General features: G+C 40.6%; 1 protein-coding gene across 1 annotated transcript in view; it reads left to right on the forward strand.

Annotated features, from left to right (window-relative positions):
- The first annotated feature begins 7,085 nt into the window (after nucleotides 1–7,085).
- ENDOU (endonuclease, poly(U) specific) overlaps nucleotides 7,086–19,732 on the forward strand; it is a 31,130-nt gene continuing 18,483 nt past the window's right edge. Inside the window, exon 1 of the mRNA XM_032212305.1 lies at nucleotides 7,086–7,186. Coding sequence (XP_032068196.1) covers nucleotides 7,183–7,186 — 4 coding nt within the window. The 5' untranslated portion in view covers nucleotides 7,086–7,182. The remainder of the gene's footprint in view (nucleotides 7,187–19,732) is intronic.

Raw genomic sequence — 19,732 nt, forward strand, 5'->3', positions numbered from 1 at the left:
TTAGTTGCCTATTCAACCAATTTCATTGTATTTAAGTACAATGGCAATAAAGATTATACTATAGTCTGGACTAAATATTGGCTTGTAGGTGTCAAAATGTCTCACTCTGGACAGACCTTTTTAAAAGGCCCCTTAGAGTCAAGCCAGCATGGCTACAGGGCTGGAGCTACTAAAACTGAGTGTGGTTATGCTCTAGGGCATGGCTGTTCACTCCTTTGTGTGTTGACGGTACCAGCATCAAGGTTAGGTGGCTTCTACTTAGTTTGCTCATTATCTATTGACGGTCTTGTTTATCAATATACTTAATGTTTTGGCATTATCACTTTTTTCATGTTTGTCATCTACTGAGAACGTGTTTAAAACTTAGTTGCAGGATACTCTTTCACCGCTAGAGGTCGCCCTAGCCTTCTGCCAATTGTCAGGCAGACGTCAAGAGTCTTTTTCCCCCAAATTATTACAGTTCTATTTGATTGCGTACAAGCTGGTCTTGATGCAGAAGTATCCACAGGATCCAATGCTTTTGTTCAAATGCTGAAAGGTGGGTAATGCTGTCACAATGCAAGCTCTGTGTTTTGTATGTTTGTGCAATGCTATCACTCTTGTACAAATAGTTGACCACCTTCTTGCTTTCAGAGTCGCTCCAAAGACAAGCTTATGATTTTTGAGCCTGGTTATGCATATTGGTGGAAATGTCATCTATATCTTTACTAGATGCAAAGCAAGTGACTCAGAGCATTTTCCATATCCCTTGCACTAATCAGGTTAGAGAAACAACCATAAAAACAATAACATCCAGAATAACAATGACGCCAAGACAAACCAGAAGAATTGCAGTGCTGGGAAATCCCATAATCAGTAAACATTCCCATAAGACAGTGGTTCCCAAATTTGGCAACTTTAAGACTTGTGGACTTCAACTCCCAGAATTCTCCAGCCAGCAGAGCAGAGCTGGCTGGAGAATTCTGGGAGTTGAAGTCCACAAGTCTTAAAGTTGCCAAGTTTGGGAACCACTGCCATAAGAGATGTTTCAGATCCCCGAAGCTTGTTGGTGGGATTCAATTGGTGTAACAACCAGTTCGCTTCATGTGTGCATGTGTGCTTTGCACGCGCACACATTGCATTTGAAATCAGCACTAAATCTTACCTTTTCCTGCAGCCCCAATGAGTCAAACAGCTGAGACGTGGCAATCCGCTCTGCCGTGCCAATCAATTCAAACAAAGGAAATAAAGGATGGAATACAGCAGGAGTGGGTGGTCAGGGCCAACTGATCACCGGAACAAGTGGTTCACCAGAACTGTTCCAAACCAGCTGAATCCCATCCCTGAGTGGCACCCAGAATTCAAATGGTAAGCAAACCAGGGGACTGTTAAGAGCAGTCCAATTAATATTCATATCTACCTGAGATATTACATTCTGGACCATCTGCAGCCTATGCAGAAGGAACACCGTTTTTAATATCAAATGAACGACTCCTCTCCCAAGTGGTCCCTTCAAAATATCTGTGCGATTCTTGTGACTTTAAGAGCCTGATGCTTTAGGTAAAGCTGACCAGGGGGAAAAAATGGTACAACAAGCATTGTATAGCTATGAAAATGCCCAGTCTGTTTTCATATCCTGGAGTGTTAAAATAAAAGGTCCCACACATATCTGGGACAAAAAAAGAGAAGCATTAGGATACATGATTGATTGACTGATTGATTGATTGGATGGATGGATGGATGGATGAATGAGTGAATGAATGAATGATCTATCCCTAGAGCTACCCCAGTAGCAAACACAAAAGTAACATGAGAAGAAAATCTTCCACAGAAAGTGAACCTTCCTGTTTTATCAAATAAAGGGGTGAACCCAGGGGTGAAATGCTACTGGTTTGGACTGGTTTGTCCGAACCGGTAGTAAAAATGCTACTAGTTCTTCTGAACCAGTAGTAAAAAAAAATGAAACCGGTTTGGGTGAACCGGTTTTTCCGATGATCAGCTGTGATGCACAATCGATATTAGTTAGAAAGCAGAATTTCCTGCTTTCTAGCTAATCTAAATCACATGGCAGAGCGGATTGCTCCCCTCGCTGTTCCGCTCTTGTAATTTGCTCCAGTGTCAAGATAAATAATGTTTTTGTCTACCTTTCCTACCAATACATTGTGAAAATACCATAAATAGTCAAAGGGGGGGGGGGAATTCCAGGTCAAAGAACAAATCAATCCAGAATTTTTACTCAAGGCTATTGTATGTTCAGACTATTGTACGTTTAACAGGTCAGGGAAAAAAGCAGCTCCCACAATGCTGGCAAGAATTGAAAGAGAACAACTTTCAATTGTTGGTTTTATTGTATGCTCCCAGTGACTTTGTGTAGATAGGTGGCTATATTCATTTAGGAAAGGAGGGGAGGGAAGAGGAGAATAGGGAGGGCAGGAGGTGTGTGTGAGGGGGGAGAGGATCAAGGCAATAAAGGCAGACTTGATTTCAACACTAATGAACGATTCACTGAGATCTAAAAAAACAACCTGACAGCAGAGACAGTCTATCTGAGTGACTAATTGTCAACATAATCCATGGTATTTAATTGATTAATGTATAAAAGAGGGTCAGAAATGCCCTTATGAGAAAGCTGAAGAACTTGGACGGGTGGGGGGGGGGGGAGACACACATAAAGCAGAAAATAGAGATGTGATTTTTAAAGCTGGCAAATGTTCCCACCACAGGGTAAAATAAAGGAATACCTTTTTCTTCCAGATCAGGCTTAGAATCTATGTGAAAATACTGTATATTACCAAAAAGAAGAAGAAGAAGAAGAAGGAGAAGGAGAAGGAGAAGAAGAAGAAGAAGAGAAGAAGTAGGAGAAGCAGAAGGAGAAGACGAAGAAATCCAAGAGGAGGCGGACGAAGAAGGAGAAGAAGAAGAAGAAGACGACGAGGAGGAAGAGGAGGAGGAGGAGGAGGAGGAGGGGGGGGGGAGGAGGAGGAGGAGGAGGAGTGGTGGTGGTGAATTGATGGGGAAATGTTCATTTTAAAAGGGGAGGCAAAGGATGAATGGCTACAGAAATAGTGCAGACTACCAGTGAACGCTTTGTTTCCCCTGTTCTGATCCTTTCACTATCTTCTTTCAACGTCAGCGGTTATTAATTTCATTATGCCATCTGCATGGATGGCACTTTACTTATGTAAAGTGGCACACACCCTGATGGCATCATGTGCACAAATATACTGTGCATATGTGGCTTTCTTCCAGTTGTGGATGGATCTAGGCCTCCCACGCCTCACATCCCAGGCCTCGCCTTTTCCTGCAGCTCCTTATTTTAGTATCCTAATTCTTCTTTTGCTAGATCATAATGGGTGTCATGACAATAACTGGATCCTTGCACACATCCCTGGAGATGCCTAATGTTTGGATTCTGTGATTGTCTTACCTAATGATGGGAGCCATCATCCTCAACTTCTCAAACAGCTCAAATTGCAGTGACACCCAAGGATACGCAAATGAACTTCCTAAAGGTGGGAAGAACGATACAAGTGAGATCACTCGGGATAATTGTAGGGAAATTCAGCAATCTCTCCGGGATGTCTTAATTGTTCTTTGCTCAACCGAGTTTCTCTTGGCTGAATGTAATTTTAAGCAGCCTCAGAAACTGGGTCTTTTTCAGAGTTCAAGAAGTATTTTTTGGGGGGAGGGAGGACACACAGTTAGGAATAGGGAAAGCCAGGGATAAAATCCTCCTGGTTCGGCCCAGTTCAGCCGAACCAGTAGGGACGATTGTCCTTGGTTCTGCAAATCGGTATTAAAAAAAAAGCTTCTGAGGATCTCATGGCTCAGCTGTGAGCTGTGCAATCATTGGAAGCTCCCCCCACCTTTTTAAAGCACTTTTTCCCTGCCAGTTTGGGCAAATAGGCAGGGAATAAATGCCTTAAAAAGCGGGGGGGGGGGGGGTTGCTGTGAAAGAAAGGGAGGGAGGGAGGGAGGGAGGGAAAAAGGAGAGGGAGGAAGGACCACAAACCTGGCACTAGATGCAGCTTCCAAGGATACCGAGCACAGCAATCCAGGGCTGGAAGGGACCTAGAGGTCATCTAGTCCAACCCCCTGCCCCAGCAGGACATTGTTAAAGTGAATTTCTGTCTTTTGATCGTCCAGTCACATGACTACATAGCCATGGCCACCCAATCACATGAAGCCCCCCCCATCAAGCCACGCCCATAGAACCAATAGGAAAAAAAATTAGATTTCACCACTGGGGAAAGCTGCTTACAGCAGTGTTTCTCAACCTTGGCAACTTGAAGATGTCCGGACTTCAACTCCCAGAATTCCCCAGCCAGCGAATGCTGGCTGGGGAATTCTGGGAGTTGAAGTCCGGACATCTTCAAGTTGCCAAGGTTGAGAAACACTGGCTTACAGTACAGAGCCCACAATCTTGACTCAAATCTTCAATAGCAGCTTGGACTTTTTCTTTTTTTAATTTGAAGGCTGTTTTAGTTAAAGTGACTCTGATGGCAATATTGACAACAATAAAAGAATCACAATATATAATTACTCTTTTTATTAATTAATATAGCATTACTGGCATCGAGAGCTCTTCAGCACTCAAGTCCCAAAGATCAGTTTTGAAAGAGCTTTTAGTAAGACCACAAAGGTTGAAACTTTGCATAGCCATCAAGATATTTCAAGGGGGAATGGTTGGCACAGAGAATGCCTTCCTTTGGAATCTCTCCCATTACACTTCTCAATAGGTGAGGATCTTCAGTGGGCTTTTCCTGTGTCCATCATGTAAGGTAGGGCAGAAAAGAAGCAAGCCCAGATGAATTAATTCTAATTTATTGTAAGGTTACGTCAACAAAATTTTGCAAGTGTCAGGGTTCCAACCGATGCCCTAAGGAATCAAACAAAGTTTCAAAAATCCATTTGTTTATTAGGAGCGCCGTGTCGGCATAGACCAAGGGAAGCCAGCTCTGACTTCAGTCAGTTTGCGCCTTGCCTCTGACCCTGTTTCCCCCTCGCCCCCCCCCCCCAAGGCGTATCTTCAGCTACATTCCCCAATGAAACAATTTTGTGGGTAGTAGAAGTCACTCCCTCCAGCCGTTGCAGGTTTCTGTGGAGATGGCTGGCTAGGATATGTTTTGTTTTGACTGAGGTGCAAATTGCCTGATGCAGCTGCGAGGCTCGATTCCCCCATCTATGGCAACTCAGGAGCAGGTCAGGAAAGATTCGCAAGTTGACAGCAAGTTTGTGTCAGAGTTTGCAGTAGAAATCACATCCCGAAAGCACACACAGATAACTGATTCTGCAGGATTCATTAATGTCTTTATATACATAATAACACATGAATAAGGTGACCAGACGTCCTGATTTCAGCGGGATAGTCATGCTTTATAACAATTTGTCCTGTTTCTCGCTGCGTTTTAAAAAAGTCCCGATTTTCTGGCTTCATGTTGAAAGCCCTGTGGATTTGCTTAAGAAATCCTAACCGGGGCAAGACAAAAGACACCCTGTCTAATCCCTCTCTCTGTCTCAGTACTTTCATTGAAGATATTAAAACGTTAAAGCAACAAAACGGACCCCCCCACGCCCCTTTTACTCACTTTTATAAGAAAAAAAGTACCATAGAGCTGCAGGAAACACTTGGCTAGAGAGTTACTTCCTGGATTTTCTGGAGGGGAGGGGCACGGAGGTTGGAGGTCTGCTCCAAAATGGTGGCAAAGTTTCTTTGAAAAATATTTCCCTGACTAATTTCACCATTTTAAGTTGCTCAGTTCTTTGTATTAACATCTACATCATTCTGGATTGACTTGGAATGCTCACTTGTGCTTGCTGGTAAGTGAACTGGGTTTTTTTCTTTTATTTTTTTAATGTATTTTAAAATAATATTTTATTTATTGTGCATAGGATTTTTTAAAATATTTTTATTCTGTGTGGATTCTTTTTTTAAATTGTCTTAGCCTATTTAAAAAAAGATTCTATCCAAAATACAAAATACCAGCTGCAGTTATTCACTTAAGAACTGTGGCAAGAAAGGTGGTATAGTGACCAAAGTTACAATGTCATTGAAAAAAGTGACTGATGACCATTTTCACACTTAGTGACCATTTTCACACTTAGCGACCATTGCAGCATCCTCATGGTCACGCGATCAAAATTTTGATGTTTGGCAACAGATTCGTATGATGGTTTCAGTGTCCTGGGGTCACCTTTTGACAAAGTCAAATGGGGAAACCAGATTCACTTATGCTACTAACTTATCAGCTGCAGTTATTCACTTAAGAACTGTGGCTAGAAAGGTGGTATAATGGGCTTAGTGACCAAAGTTACAATGGCATTGAAAAAAGTGACTGATTACCATTTTTCACACTTAGCGACAATTTTCACACTTAGCGACCGTTGCAGCATCCTCATGGTCATGCGATCAAAATTTTGATGTTTGGCAACAGATTCGTATTTATGATGGTTTCAGTGTCCTGGGGTCATATAATCACCTTTTGACAAAGTCAAATGGGGAAACCAGATTCACTTATGTTACTAACTTATCAGCTGCAGTTATTCACTTAAGAACTGTGGCAAGAAAGGTGGTATAGAGACCAAAGTTACAATGGCATTGAAAAAAGGGACTGATGACCATTTTTCACACTTAGTGACCATTTTCACACTTAGCGACCATTGCAGCATCCTCGTGGTCATGTGATCAAAATTTTGATGTTTGGCAACAGTTACAATTTATATTTGTAAATTGTAGTTATGTTGAAATAAAAAAAATATTATAATACTATTTTTGCATTGTATGAAAATTCTTGTTGCTCCATATAAAATTTTTAATCAAGTCCCCCCCGCCCCCCCCCCCCCCGTTCAAAGGTGTCCCTCTTTACCAATCTGAAAATCTGGTCACCTTACATATGAATAAATGTGCAATACCAATGGCAGAGATGAGTTTCATTTCAGAGTTCAGAGCAGACTAGTTTCATTTTCAATTCTCAGCTAAGCCATGCCTAGACTCCAAGCTTAAGTTTCCATTTCCAAAACACCTCTCATTGGGTGACCCAGTTGCTACGCCTATTCATTGGCTGATCTATTCCAGTCTATGAATATTCATACTCTGACAGCAATGATGTTAAAAGAGGGTTCAGTAACTCTATGGGTTACAAGTGAAGTTTCCAAGTGGTCTTCAGAGCATTTCTACATAAAGCAAATCACAGTGATCCATATATGGGTGAGTGTTTTTTCTTTAAGTGCCTTCTGTTCTAGGTAAATCTGTAATTGATACTGCAACTTAAGCAAGTGAAATGCCCACCTGACTGTCAATTCTGTTGGCTGTTCTAGCAGGAGCCAGGAAATCGGAGCAACCCCAGTCTTGCTCTCCACAAGAGAGTGCAACCTCATTGAGTCAAAGATAGTAGAATCTAGAATCGGGGCCATTCTGACTCGCTTGTTCCTGCTGATCCAGAACCCTGACAGACTCCAAACAGTTGGTCAGGGCTTCTATTGCCTTTCACCTAGGATGGAGATGGGCAACTGATTATCTCTGCATTCTGCACACCCTCAGCTGATGGCTGTCTTCTCCCAGAAGCTTCGTATAGATGTTTAAGAGGTGAAGGGATTCAGAGAAAGTCAAGCAGGGCAAAAGCAAGTTAGTATTTGGATCAGAGGCCATCAGGGAATTTCAATGCTGCCTAATTGTACTAGAAAGTTAACAACAATCCTGCAGGTGCTGCCATACTAACCCCTTTGTTGCTATTGTTTCTAAGTTAGAATGGAAGTTAGAGAAAAGAACTTTGTAATACTGTGTAGTTTCTTCTTCCTGTTGTGAAAAGGAAATGGGCTGACAAAATCCTCTGTGCTAGATTGCAAACACTATGATCTCTTAACAGCTTTCCTTTTACTTTTTTTGGGTGGTGGTGGTGGTGATGGAAACAATTAGGGCTGTAAGAAAAAATGTACACAGTTTAAACTTGATATTTAAGAACGCCCAGCTGATCATTGTGCTGATCAACTTTTGCTTTGGAAATCTGATCTGAAGCATACTCTTCAAAATCAAAAGCCATTTAAAGGATGTATTATTTAATATTAATGCCATGTTGTTAAACACTCACCAATCTAGGGTTCCATGCTTTGTCCCCTCCCCTGCAGAAGAGCAATTCTACTCTTGAATTAAGCAAGCTAAAGGGCTTTAGGATTTGATGCAAACTTGAACTATCACACAGATGAAACTATCTTCCGTTCTGATGACACTACTGTAATGGCTTATCTAGATAAGTCAGAAAAGTAGTTTCCTTATCCATTCCATCTTCAAACTAGATCAGTGGTGGGATTTATTTATTTTTTTTACAACCAGTTCTGTGGGTGTGGCTTGGTGGGCGTGGCAGGGGAAAGATATTGTAAAATCCCCATTCCCTCCCGTCACTCCAGGGGAAGGTTATTGCAAAATCCCCATTTCCTCCTGAACATCTGGCAGAGGCAGAGAATAGATGGGGGCGGGGCCAGTCAATGGTGGTATTTACTGGTTCTCTGAACTACTCAAAATTTACCCTACTGGTTCTGCAGAACTAGTCAGAACCTGCTGAATACCACCTCTGAACTAGATGGTTTGAAGATGAAACACCTAATAAGAGGCCTTGAGTTACCTACAATCTCTCAAAGATTTCACTGGAAGAGGGGAAATGAAATAGCTGTCAACAATGGCCACTCCATCATAGCAAGTCCCAAGGGAAATTAGCTTACAGAAAGACAGTGTGTTTTCAGATCATGGGAAAATGGGTACATTTATCAAATATCTTCTTTCCAAGTATCCACATCTCTTATATTTAAATGAGGTTTCCTCCACCTGTTGTCAGCCCTCAGGCCACCATCCAGGGGGAACCTGTCCATCACCATGGCCGCTTGGCCATGCTTACATGCCACTAATGCTGCCATGTTGATGTTGCCTCTCTGATGTCAATTGAGCCTGTAACTGCATGTGGCTCTTCTACTTGGGTGCAACTGCCTATAAAAGTTTTTTACCAAACAAACTGAATCTCTGTTTGTATGCAACGTGAATGCCGGAATGTGACACCTGTGAATTGGGGGTGATAGCGTGGAGGTGGCCTTATCTTCAATAAGAATGTGGTGCTAGAGGAAGTTGTATTGAAATAGTAGAGGAAAAATATGCTGAAAACGTTGCTTAGATAATTGTACAGATCTGCCCAGTCACCGGGGGTCAAAACTGACCTGAAGTTTAAAAAAAAGGAAAAGAAGAAAAGGTTTGTATAGCTCATGTTTGCTGAATCTGGATTGTTGCAATCCTCTCTTAGACATTGTGCCAATTACCACAGCGACTGACAATTAAAGCTAACGTAGGATAACAGCAAAGACAATAATGCTGAGGAGAAGAGAACATGGCAGAGGAGCATAAAAACATTTGCAAGAAAGCTCAACAAATGACAGCCCATAGAGTTTTTCAAATTCAGAGTGCCAGAAACAGATGGACCAAAGTGTGGATGCCTTGCAAGTGAGATGTCATTTCAGTTCAGTTCTCCTCACATGCAAAATGCAACTATCTACGCAGAGGTGAGGAACGATGGCCTCTTTATGACCTTTGGACTTCAACTCCCAGAATTCCTAAGCTCAGGAATTCTGGGAGTTGAAGTCCACAAGCAATGATGAATTCAAAAATTCATTTTTTTTACTGCCGGTTCTGTGGGCATGGCTTGGTGGGCGTGGCATGGCTTGGTGGGTGTGGTAGGGGAAGGATACTATAAAATCCCCATTCCCTACCAATCAGCTGCAGCTCTGGAGGCAGAGAATAGATTGGGGCGAGGCAGAGAAGAGATGGAGGTGGTATTTACTGATTCTCCAAACTACTCAAAATTTCTGCTACAGGCCCTCCAGAACTGGTCAGAACCTGCTGAATACCACCTCTGTCCACAAGTAATAAAAGGGCCATTGTTACTTACCCCTGACCTAGAGTATAAGGCACTCTACCTATCTATCTATCTATCTATCTATCTATCTATCTATCTATCTATCTATCTATCTATCTATCTATCTATCATCTATCTATCCATCCATTAAATTTATTCATTCATTTATTCATTCATTTATTTAAAGCATTTATATAGACACCCATCATTCAGCCAACTGGGTGGCTCCCAATCAAAAATTAAAAATCATATAAGATCATTTTAAAAACTACAAAACACAACTAGTTAAACACAAAACATTAAAGCAACAAAAGTGGCATATCTGGCACCATTCCAGATGTGCCATTATCTAATCCTCTCTCAAGCCTTTATGGAAGGCAAAAAGGGCAGAGATCTGCTGAACTTCAGGAGGAAGAGTGTTCCACAGGGCAGGGGCTGCCACCAAAAAGGCACACTTCCTAGTTCCCAAGAGATGACAATATTTGGGAAAGGGACAAGGAGTGTACTCATCCTGTCTACCTGGTAGGATGGATAGATGTTCTTAGGGAAAGGCAGTCCCACAGATTGTCCAGCATTGTGTACATTAGCAAGGATTTATGGGACATAAATTCAAAGATGGACAGATACCTTTCATAGAGATTTAATACACAATTGTTTCACACAAATCTTTTGTGTGCATGTTGGCATGTATGAATTTGTGCCAAAAGATTATTTGATTAAGCTTTCTCATCCAAATGGGTGGAATCAAAAATCTAGGCTCTTTGTTGTGGCTAGTTATGACAGCCTGAAACTTTCATCTTGCCAGCAATAAGAATAAATCAAAACCTATTCCTGAGTTGAAGGCTGACTCTTGGGAAGTTTGGCCAACAGCATTTACTTAGTTTCTTTCTCCATTTCCTGGATTGGCGTTATTACTTGAGATATGTTTCTGCCACAAATGTTGGGTTTTGTTTTGTTTTTGCTATCTTGCAACAATAAAAAAGAACAGAAGTAAAATGTGCCTCGGGAATGAAGCGAGCTGGCCAAAAATTGCTCCATGGATTTGACACCTTGGACTATAATACTGTATATGTGAGCCGAGGTGGCACAGTGGTTAGAGTGCAGGCTACTTCAGCTGACTGCTAGCTGCAGTTTGGTAGTTCAGATCTCACCAGGTTCAAGGTTGACTCAGCCTTCCATCCTTCCAAGGTGAGTAAAATGAAGACCCAGATTGTTGGGGGCAATAGGCTGACTCTGTAAACTGCTTAGAGAGGGCGGTACAAGCATTATGAAGTATATAAATCTAAGTGCTGCTGCTGCTATAGCAAACACACACAGAGAGAGAGAGAGAGACAGAGACAGAGAGAGAGAGAGAGAGAGAGAGAGACAGAGAGAGGCAAAGACAGAGACAGAGACAGAGACGGAGACAGACAGAGCCAGACAGACTCAACAATGACTCTGGGCAGAAAACACCTTAAAAACAAAACCACAGTACATAAAATCAAAATAATAAAATATGACCATAACAGGAGGAACAGATATACACCATAAACAAATACAACATTAGGCAGCGTAGATGCGATCCAGGGTCAGGGGTAAAAGCCCAGCCTCTTCAAGACTTGTTTAATGGATAGCAGGTTCGGGGCTAAAATAAACCTCTAAGGGCGAGGAGGGGTAGCCTGCTTTTCCAGGCAACAGGTCTTGCAACAGATCTGCTTCCGAGGCCCCATGAAAAGATGGTGTTGCTCAAGACAGGATTTGAAGCAACTCTGTTTAGGTTTTACAAAATCAATGAGCAAAAAACATTCCTATTTATGTATGTGTAATCCATATATCTCCTAGTTGACTAGAGCCTCTATGGGTCCATACAGTGATGAATAGATCCAGGATGAGCAGGTGGTTCCTTCCTCAATAAGTCAGGTGCAAGATTCCAGAATATCTCTGAGGTCTAGGTCAAGAGGTTTCTTTATTGTTGATTTACCAGTTCATAGGAATCTCACTAGACTGCCTGCTTTTCTCCTGGAAAAGCCTCATGTAGACCTAAGTGTTTGATCTCCTACACTTCCTCCTACCTATATAGTCCCGGTTGGGACATCTTTCAACATCCCCTACTCTACCGGTAACCTCCTTCCTTTCAGATGTTGATTCCATCAAAGCCCAATACGTCTGGATAATTTTCATCCAATCTCTAACCTAGACTTTTTAGGAATGGTTGATGAGAAAGTGATCAGATTGCAGATAGAATTCTTTAGAATTCCTTCTTTAGAATTCTTTATTGGCTAAGTGTGATTGGGCACACAAGGAATTTGTCTTTGGTGCATATGCTCTCAGTGAACGTAAAAAGACAAGATGCATTCATCAAGAATCATAAGGTACAGCACCTAATGTTAGTCATAAGGTAAAAATAAGCAATCAGAAAACAATCAATATCAGTATAAATCGTAAGGATACAAGCAACAACAAAAAAGAAAAAAAGAATTCTATTCTATTCAGCCTTTGACTTGGTTCCTTTCTGAATTCTATTTCAAGATATAGATCAGTTCCAGGAAAAGATCTGAATTTTGTGTAATAGGGTTTTCAAACGGTTGAATTTGTCAGCGTTCTGTCTTTGTTTTGTAATCCCTTTTGAACTATCGTGCTTATTTGCAAAGACTGAAACTGAAGATGTGGCTCTAGCAAGTTGGAGGAGAAAATTTTGAAGTATTTCATCTTTATCTTATTAATAAGTTACTGTCCCTTCTTGATTACATTTCTTTGTACATTCTCTATCATGGAAATTACTATTTAATATCAAAGTAAGTTTAATATTAAGTAAGAGGCCATAAATGTGGACTTTTCTTCCCCTATCCCATATTTTTAAAATGCAATTTATTCTTGAGTGATTCCTTAAACTTTGTAATTTTCTATTTATAGCAAACAAAGATATTTGGGCAGACCATCCGAAGGTCCCATTTCTTCCATAGAAGCAATCTAGCCAACAAGTGTTATCATCCATTCTGATATCCAAATCCAGTTTAAATTATTTTGATAAATTAAATTATCCATTTATCTTGGTAATTTAAATTTTAGTAATGCCAATCTGTCTTGTTCTTTTGAATCTTATAAAACATTGAAATTTACTGTGGGTCTTTTATCATTAATTCATATAAAATTGGTTAACTATCTCTGCCAGTTATTTAATGTTATATCTTCAAATCTTATGGGGATCAAGTGAAACAGAAAATGGAACTCTGACAATTATTTTTTTAAAACACTGTTATCCTTCTACACTAGAACAACTTCATCTTCCCTGTTTTGAAATGTCCACCATAGTAAATAATAAACAGGGTTCTTTTGACTTCCCAGTCCAGAGCTGAAAGACAGTGGCTGTTCCAAAGACACCCAGCCAGCTTCTATCTAAGGGAGTATTAGAACCTGGGTCTCTTGACTCCTAAGCCATCTACATTTTGTCCATCCCTCCATCTGTCCATCCATCTCTCCATCCTTCTGTTTGTCCATCCTTCCATCCTTCCTTCTGTCCCTCCCCTCCTCCTCCTCCTCCTCCTCCTTCTCTCTCTCTTTCTCTCTCTCTCTCTCTCTCTCTCTCATGCACAAACACACAAACATACATCTATTTATTTATCTGTGCAGAATGTCATGGTATTATGAACTATACAATTGGCTGATACTAATCTGCATACAGAATCATAGAATTTAAGAGGACCTTGGATAATCTTCCACGCCCATGTGGTGATCTCCTGTCTGTAAGGCAGCTAGTCTTTGAAGTCTTCTCTGACTCCAAGGATCCCAATGTTATTTGCGGAATCCTCATACATTGCTAATGGATGTGAAGATTTGTGGCTGAAAATTTGTAGCTTGTCTAATGCTATAAAATTTTGTGGCTGAGAGGTGAGATTTGTGTCAAGGCTGACCTAGATCAACTTCTTAGTGACTATCGTTTTAGCATCGCGTTTTGAAGGCATTAATGGGCATCCTACACAGATAAAGACCTTCCCAAATGAATTCACTACAAATAGATACATCTCAGCACACTTTTGTCTTATGGGCAGATGCATGTGTCACAGTAGCTGCAAACAGGAATTTCCTGCTTGGGTTAATTTGATTGATATCAGACTAGAACACATAGACTCATGCCTATGGCAAGGGTTGATATTGGTGGACACGCCTCTTCCCTCCTTGTGGGATGCTGTGCTATCTATCCTTTAACCTCAAGCTCCTCCTAGCTTGTCTCCATATGAACCACCCATGTAATATATACTGATGTAACAATGACAACTGGCTGAAGTTGGTTGAGTCTGTTTCCTGTACCTCTTGGAGACTCAGCATCTGGGCTGCGGCAATAATGAAGAGCTGGGGATTTCTCCTCCTGCCAATAGTGATTTCCAATCTAGCATCTGGATGTAAGTTTGCTTGTAAATAGACCTTGTTTAGAAGAATTGCAACCAGAAGTGATGGCTTCATGGTCTGATACTTTAAGGTACTGAGAAAGAACTTGCTAGGAGAATTTCAAACCTTAAGAAATATTTAAATTGCCATTCTTTGTGATCCCATATGGGAATAAAGCTGAAGTCAGTTATGTATAGGCAGTGATCGTTAGGCTGCCAATCCATGATACATTTATTGTGGAGGAAGCCAAAAGGAAGAAAGCAGATAAGAAAGCTTTGGATCAGGTAGACATGAATGTTACTTGAGTTTTTACATATTTTAATATGACATGCTCAAAAAGCCACAGCTGTACTAATTTTGTAATAAATGATTGAGTTGGATGATAGGAAACTGATGTTGAGTAATAGGAAAGATTCACTATGATTAGGTGAAGTGTACATGAATGTCAACATTCTCTTGCAGTCAAGTCAGTAGTCCTAGTCCAGTGTAACATTTCTCCAGCTTGATTCATACAACCTCGTTGTAACTCAATCAAATCTATTGCCAGTAGAAGATAATATTTGTAGCTCAGGATTGAGTTGTTGGGTCCTTGGTACTCTCTTGTCTTGGTTATTTTCTTGCAGTTGTTTCATGACCCAACTAGGTAGCACCTTCAGTGCTAGAAGGGAGTGGTGTTTGCTCTCTGTTTATGTACAGTGGCTCGTCAACCCCTAACAGAGACTAAAGAAACATCTGGAAAAGAACCTGCAAGAAGGATTCTACAAACCTGGTGTTTTGGTTATTTTCCCCTCCATGGAAACCCGCACATATAGCCCCTCATACAAACAAACAAACAAACAAACAAACACACACACACACACACACACACACACACACACACACACACAGACACACACACGTACAGTTTATACTGGGTTGTAATTTCCACTTTTTAAAATTATTTATTTATATATTGCCACTTCACCTATGAACCTGATGCCGGTTCTCTTACAACTACCATAGCTTGCTAGATGAAGAGCCCTCGTTGTAGATTGTGAGAGATGGAATTGAATCAGAAAAGACTTTTCCTGGAGAAATTTTAGCAGAAACTGACATTCATTAAGGATGCCCTAATTGCAGCAACAGATTGAATGTGTTAAGAATCTGTTCAGTTCTCATAATTTATGATTCCTTGATTACCCTCTCAAGAAAGACGAGTCTAGGGATGTACAGCTTTGTAGAAGTGGTTTCAGAACTTGTAGTTCATGCGTGTCTATGGAGATTCTCAGCCATCCAGGTCATGGTTGTCCCAAAGGTGATTTCAAAAGGCAGCTTGACTTGCTTTGTCTTTTCCTTGAAGATGTTTCACTTCATGCAGTTCTTCAGATCCCAAAAGAACTTTTTGTTACTTTTTAAGTTGGACAGCCTTACCCTCAATGGCTGCTTTAATGAGGAGCAAAAATGGGCTGAATATTGAAGTGGCTAATTAAAGGGGGAAAAAAAACCTAGTTGGATATCATTCCCATACCTGTCACACCTGGATTTTGCTCCCTTTGTGGGTTTCTATTGGGTTTGTTACATTTTTGCAGTGGTGGGTTTCAAAAATTTTTTGAACCTACTCTGTGGGTGTGGTCTCCTTTGTGGGAGTGGCTTGCTGGCCATGTGACCTGGTGGGAGTGGCTTGCCAGTCATGTGTTTCTTTCTCTCTCTCTCTCTCTCTCTCTCTCTCTCTCTCTCTCTCTCTCCCCTTCCTTTTGTCTCTCTGTCCCTTTTTCCTTTTTTCTTTCATCTCTCTCTCACTTTTCTTTCTTTTTTTCTTTATTTATTTCTTCCTTTCTTTCTCTTTCTTTTTCTCTGTGTGAGTCTGTGTGTGTGTGTGTGTGTGTGTGCGTGTATGTGTGTGTGTGGTGGGTTTCAAAAATGTTTGGAACCCCTTCTGTAGGTGTGGCCTGCTTTCTGGGTCCACTGGTGGAACCTCTTCTAACTGGTCCGGTAGATTTGACGAACCGGTTCTGGTGCGAACTGGTAGGAACCCACCTCTGCATTTTTGTAACATTTTTGTTATATCAAGGGATGCGGTTGTTAAATGAGTCATCACATGATTGGAACCAATTTTATGGCCATTTTTATCATGGTTATTAAGTGAATTTACACAGTTGTTAAGGAAATCCAGCTTCCCCTACTGATTTGCTTGTTGGAGGCCAGCTGGGAATGTTGTAATCACATGACCAGAAGCCTCTGCAACCACATCATAAATGTTAGGCGATTGCCAAGAGCCTCAATTGCAATCACATTGTGATTGTGGGGTAGGGCAATGGTCATAATTAGGAGGATGGGTCATAAGTCAATTTTTCTGGGGCTGTTGTAACTTCAAGCCATCATTAAACAAACAATTGTAGGTCGAGGACTGTGTGATATGACTATCAAGAAAATACTAAGATATAATAATATTGGAAAATAGGGTAACAATCAAACTGGAACAATCCAGAATGCATTTTAGATTGGAGGAAGAATAAAATGCCCCCTCCCACACATACACACAATTTTTCAAGCAAGCTTTGATGTTTGATTTCTTTTCTGATCATAGCATATTGATAGCATATTGCAGAACTCAACTGACATTTAGAAAAAAAAATCAGCTTTTTTTTTTTAGGATTATACTGTTGGAATTGGTAGGAAATATGATTGCCCATTTCAAATGAAACAAAAATTTTAAAAGTTATGACATTTATGCAGTTACTTACCAAGCACATCTAAATTATATTAAAGTAACCAAAATATCCTCACAATCTCCAAGGCACATCGCAACTTTTGAACACCCCTAATGTTTGGAAATTGAAAGCTGAAAAGCCGAAAACATAGCCGTAAGCCCGAAAACATAGTCATAGGAATCACATGTTACCGTAGGTAAGAGGGCTAGGCTATTCCTTGAAGTAATGATTATTGATCAATGCAGTGGTAAAATGTTCTCCTAGCATGTTAGATTAACGCTAAGAAAAGCAGCATTTGAATGCTCACAGAAGGCCATTGTTATGTCTTCAGAAACTAGCAGATCAGTGCATCTTCCTTGTGAGTCTTCAGCGAATTAGGCTGAGTCAGTTGGCATTTCCAAGCAAACAATTTTGTAGCATTTTTTTTTCCCCTTCCAGCTGAAACAGGGTGGAAATCAAAGTAGCTGGTGTGGGTGGAAGCATGGCAGCAATGAGAAACTATGAGTAAAGAGGTGTCCAACGGGTCTTTGGGTGCAAAGCAAGAAATGCAGATGTATCAAGTTTCTTCTGGCAGGCTACATTGGAACCAGCTCAACTGGCATATCCGATTGGGAGTTTTATAGTAGAAAAGCTAAGAAGTGGTTAAGGTAGAATTCCAGGGACAGCTGTGTATTAAATCTGATTCTTTGCGAAACCAGTGTATAGACCCTTCACCTCTTTCTCTGACTTAGGCTATGCAATGGAAGATTGACCTCCTCTTATAGAGGGGGGCATTTTCCATATTGCAATTTATGTCCATTTTCATAATGGACAGATCAACTATCAAAGCGTTTGTATATACATTGCGGCACAGAGATGCTAGAAACCTGGAAGAAGAGTTTGAGAGAGGGGAACGGTGGAAAATAGCTGCCTGGGGCAGCAAGTTGTGGTATTTCCTTCAAGGAGTAAATTAAAGTTAGTTGGAACCATTTATGCTTTTCATCAAGATAAATTGTCCTCCATCTGAACTCACAGTTTCTTGGAATGGTTTGCCAATGCTGTCTTCAGTGGGTTGGAGTTTTTTTGTCCCCAGCACAGGCCTGGGATTTTCCTTTTAAAAACTTTATTTAGTATCAAAAAGAACACAAGTTAGAGAAACACGGAACATTTAAGAATGCAGAAAATAACCTAGAGATAATAAAGCCCGGGCAGATAAGCAATAGGTCTAAGAATGAAGCTCCTAAATGTTTGTCATCCCACCTCTCTTTAAATATTAGATTTTTATTCCATCTTTATTACTTTATACATAACATAAAGTGGCAAATATATCTAATACTCCCTCCTCCTCCTCCTCCTCCTCCTCCTCCTCCTCCTTCTCCTTCTCCTTCTCCTTCTCCTTCTCCTTCTCCTTCTCCTTCTCCTTCTCCTTCTCCTTCTCCTCCTCCTCCTCCTCCTCCTCCTCCTCCTCCTCCTCCTCCTCTTTTCCCCATAACAACAACAACAATCCTGAGAGGTGGGCTGGGCTAAGAAAAAATGACTGGCCCGAAGTCACCAAGCCGGCTTTACTGTAGTCTTAATGTACACACACCTTCCCTAAAAATCAAAACATGGAAGTGTACACAAATGAACAATGAAAACAATGAAATGAAAGTTTGGGAAAAGTGGATTTATTGCAACAATGTAACCAAAAGATCCTTCACATCTCCCCATGACTCACTGCACTGACCCAAAGGGGATAACGTTACACAATTTGGGAAATCCTGAGTTAAGGTATCATAAAAACTACCATGTTTCACTATATGTATAAGGACATATATTATTATGGAATATTTCATATCCTTTCTCTAAAGAAAGCCCAAATATCCTTATTGGATTTAAACCTAAGCGCACATGGTGAACATGTTGAGATGGGCAGCTATGTAACAGAACAGAATATTGGAGTGGATTGGAATGAAATGGAATGAAATAGAATAGAATAGAATAGAATAGAATAGAATAGAATAGAATAGAATAGACTGCCTTGGGATTTTCTGGATCCAAATTCTAACCAGGCTGCTTAGTTTTCTAGGTCAGCTAAGGTTGGTTAATATCATCAGTTCCTTACGTAGGAAGGATCTCATAGTCCTGGCAGAAACTATATCCAACAGGAAGATGCAATCTGGGTGAGATGTCCCAAGAGCATGGGCTGGTATAAACTCTCTCTCACTCACAGTTCGGAACTTCAAAACACTTGTATGGCTTAATGATCCCCCTTGGCACGTGGCCAAGTTGTGCAAGAGAAGCACTTAATGGGTCATCATAGCCGCTGCAGGGCACAAGTGCTTCCTTCATCATTCTGCTTCATGTTGATCTGACAACTGATTGCTAAGTGTTCAATGTTGATTATGAAATATGAATCACCACCAAAGCGAGGATAACAAGACGTGAACATCTCATAGATTGAAAGAGATGGAAAACCATAAATTGCATTTCTTAGAATCAAAATTAGCTTTCAAAAGATGAGGGGAGACAATAGGAAGAGTTTAATATTATGTATTATATAATATTCAACATCGGCAAGTAATGCATTAAATGAATACAAAGAGCTTAGCCCGAAGAACAGTATTTTGTAAGAGAGCTGAAGGCAATTAAAGAGAACTTACTTTTTAGCATATTTAGATTAATGTATTTTCACCATCATCAAATTATGCATCCTTATGGCCAGACTGCCAGTATGGTTTAGGGGTTATAATTTTGAACTAGGACTGGGTTCAAGCACACACTCATCCATGAAAAGTGACCAATTGTTAGTTCAGTCCATCTTGTATATGTTGCATGAACGAACCC

This window comes from Thamnophis elegans, chromosome 2 (genome assembly GCF_009769535.1).
Source record: "Thamnophis elegans isolate rThaEle1 chromosome 2, rThaEle1.pri, whole genome shotgun sequence".
NCBI lineage: Eukaryota > Metazoa > Chordata > Lepidosauria > Squamata > Colubridae > Thamnophis > Thamnophis elegans.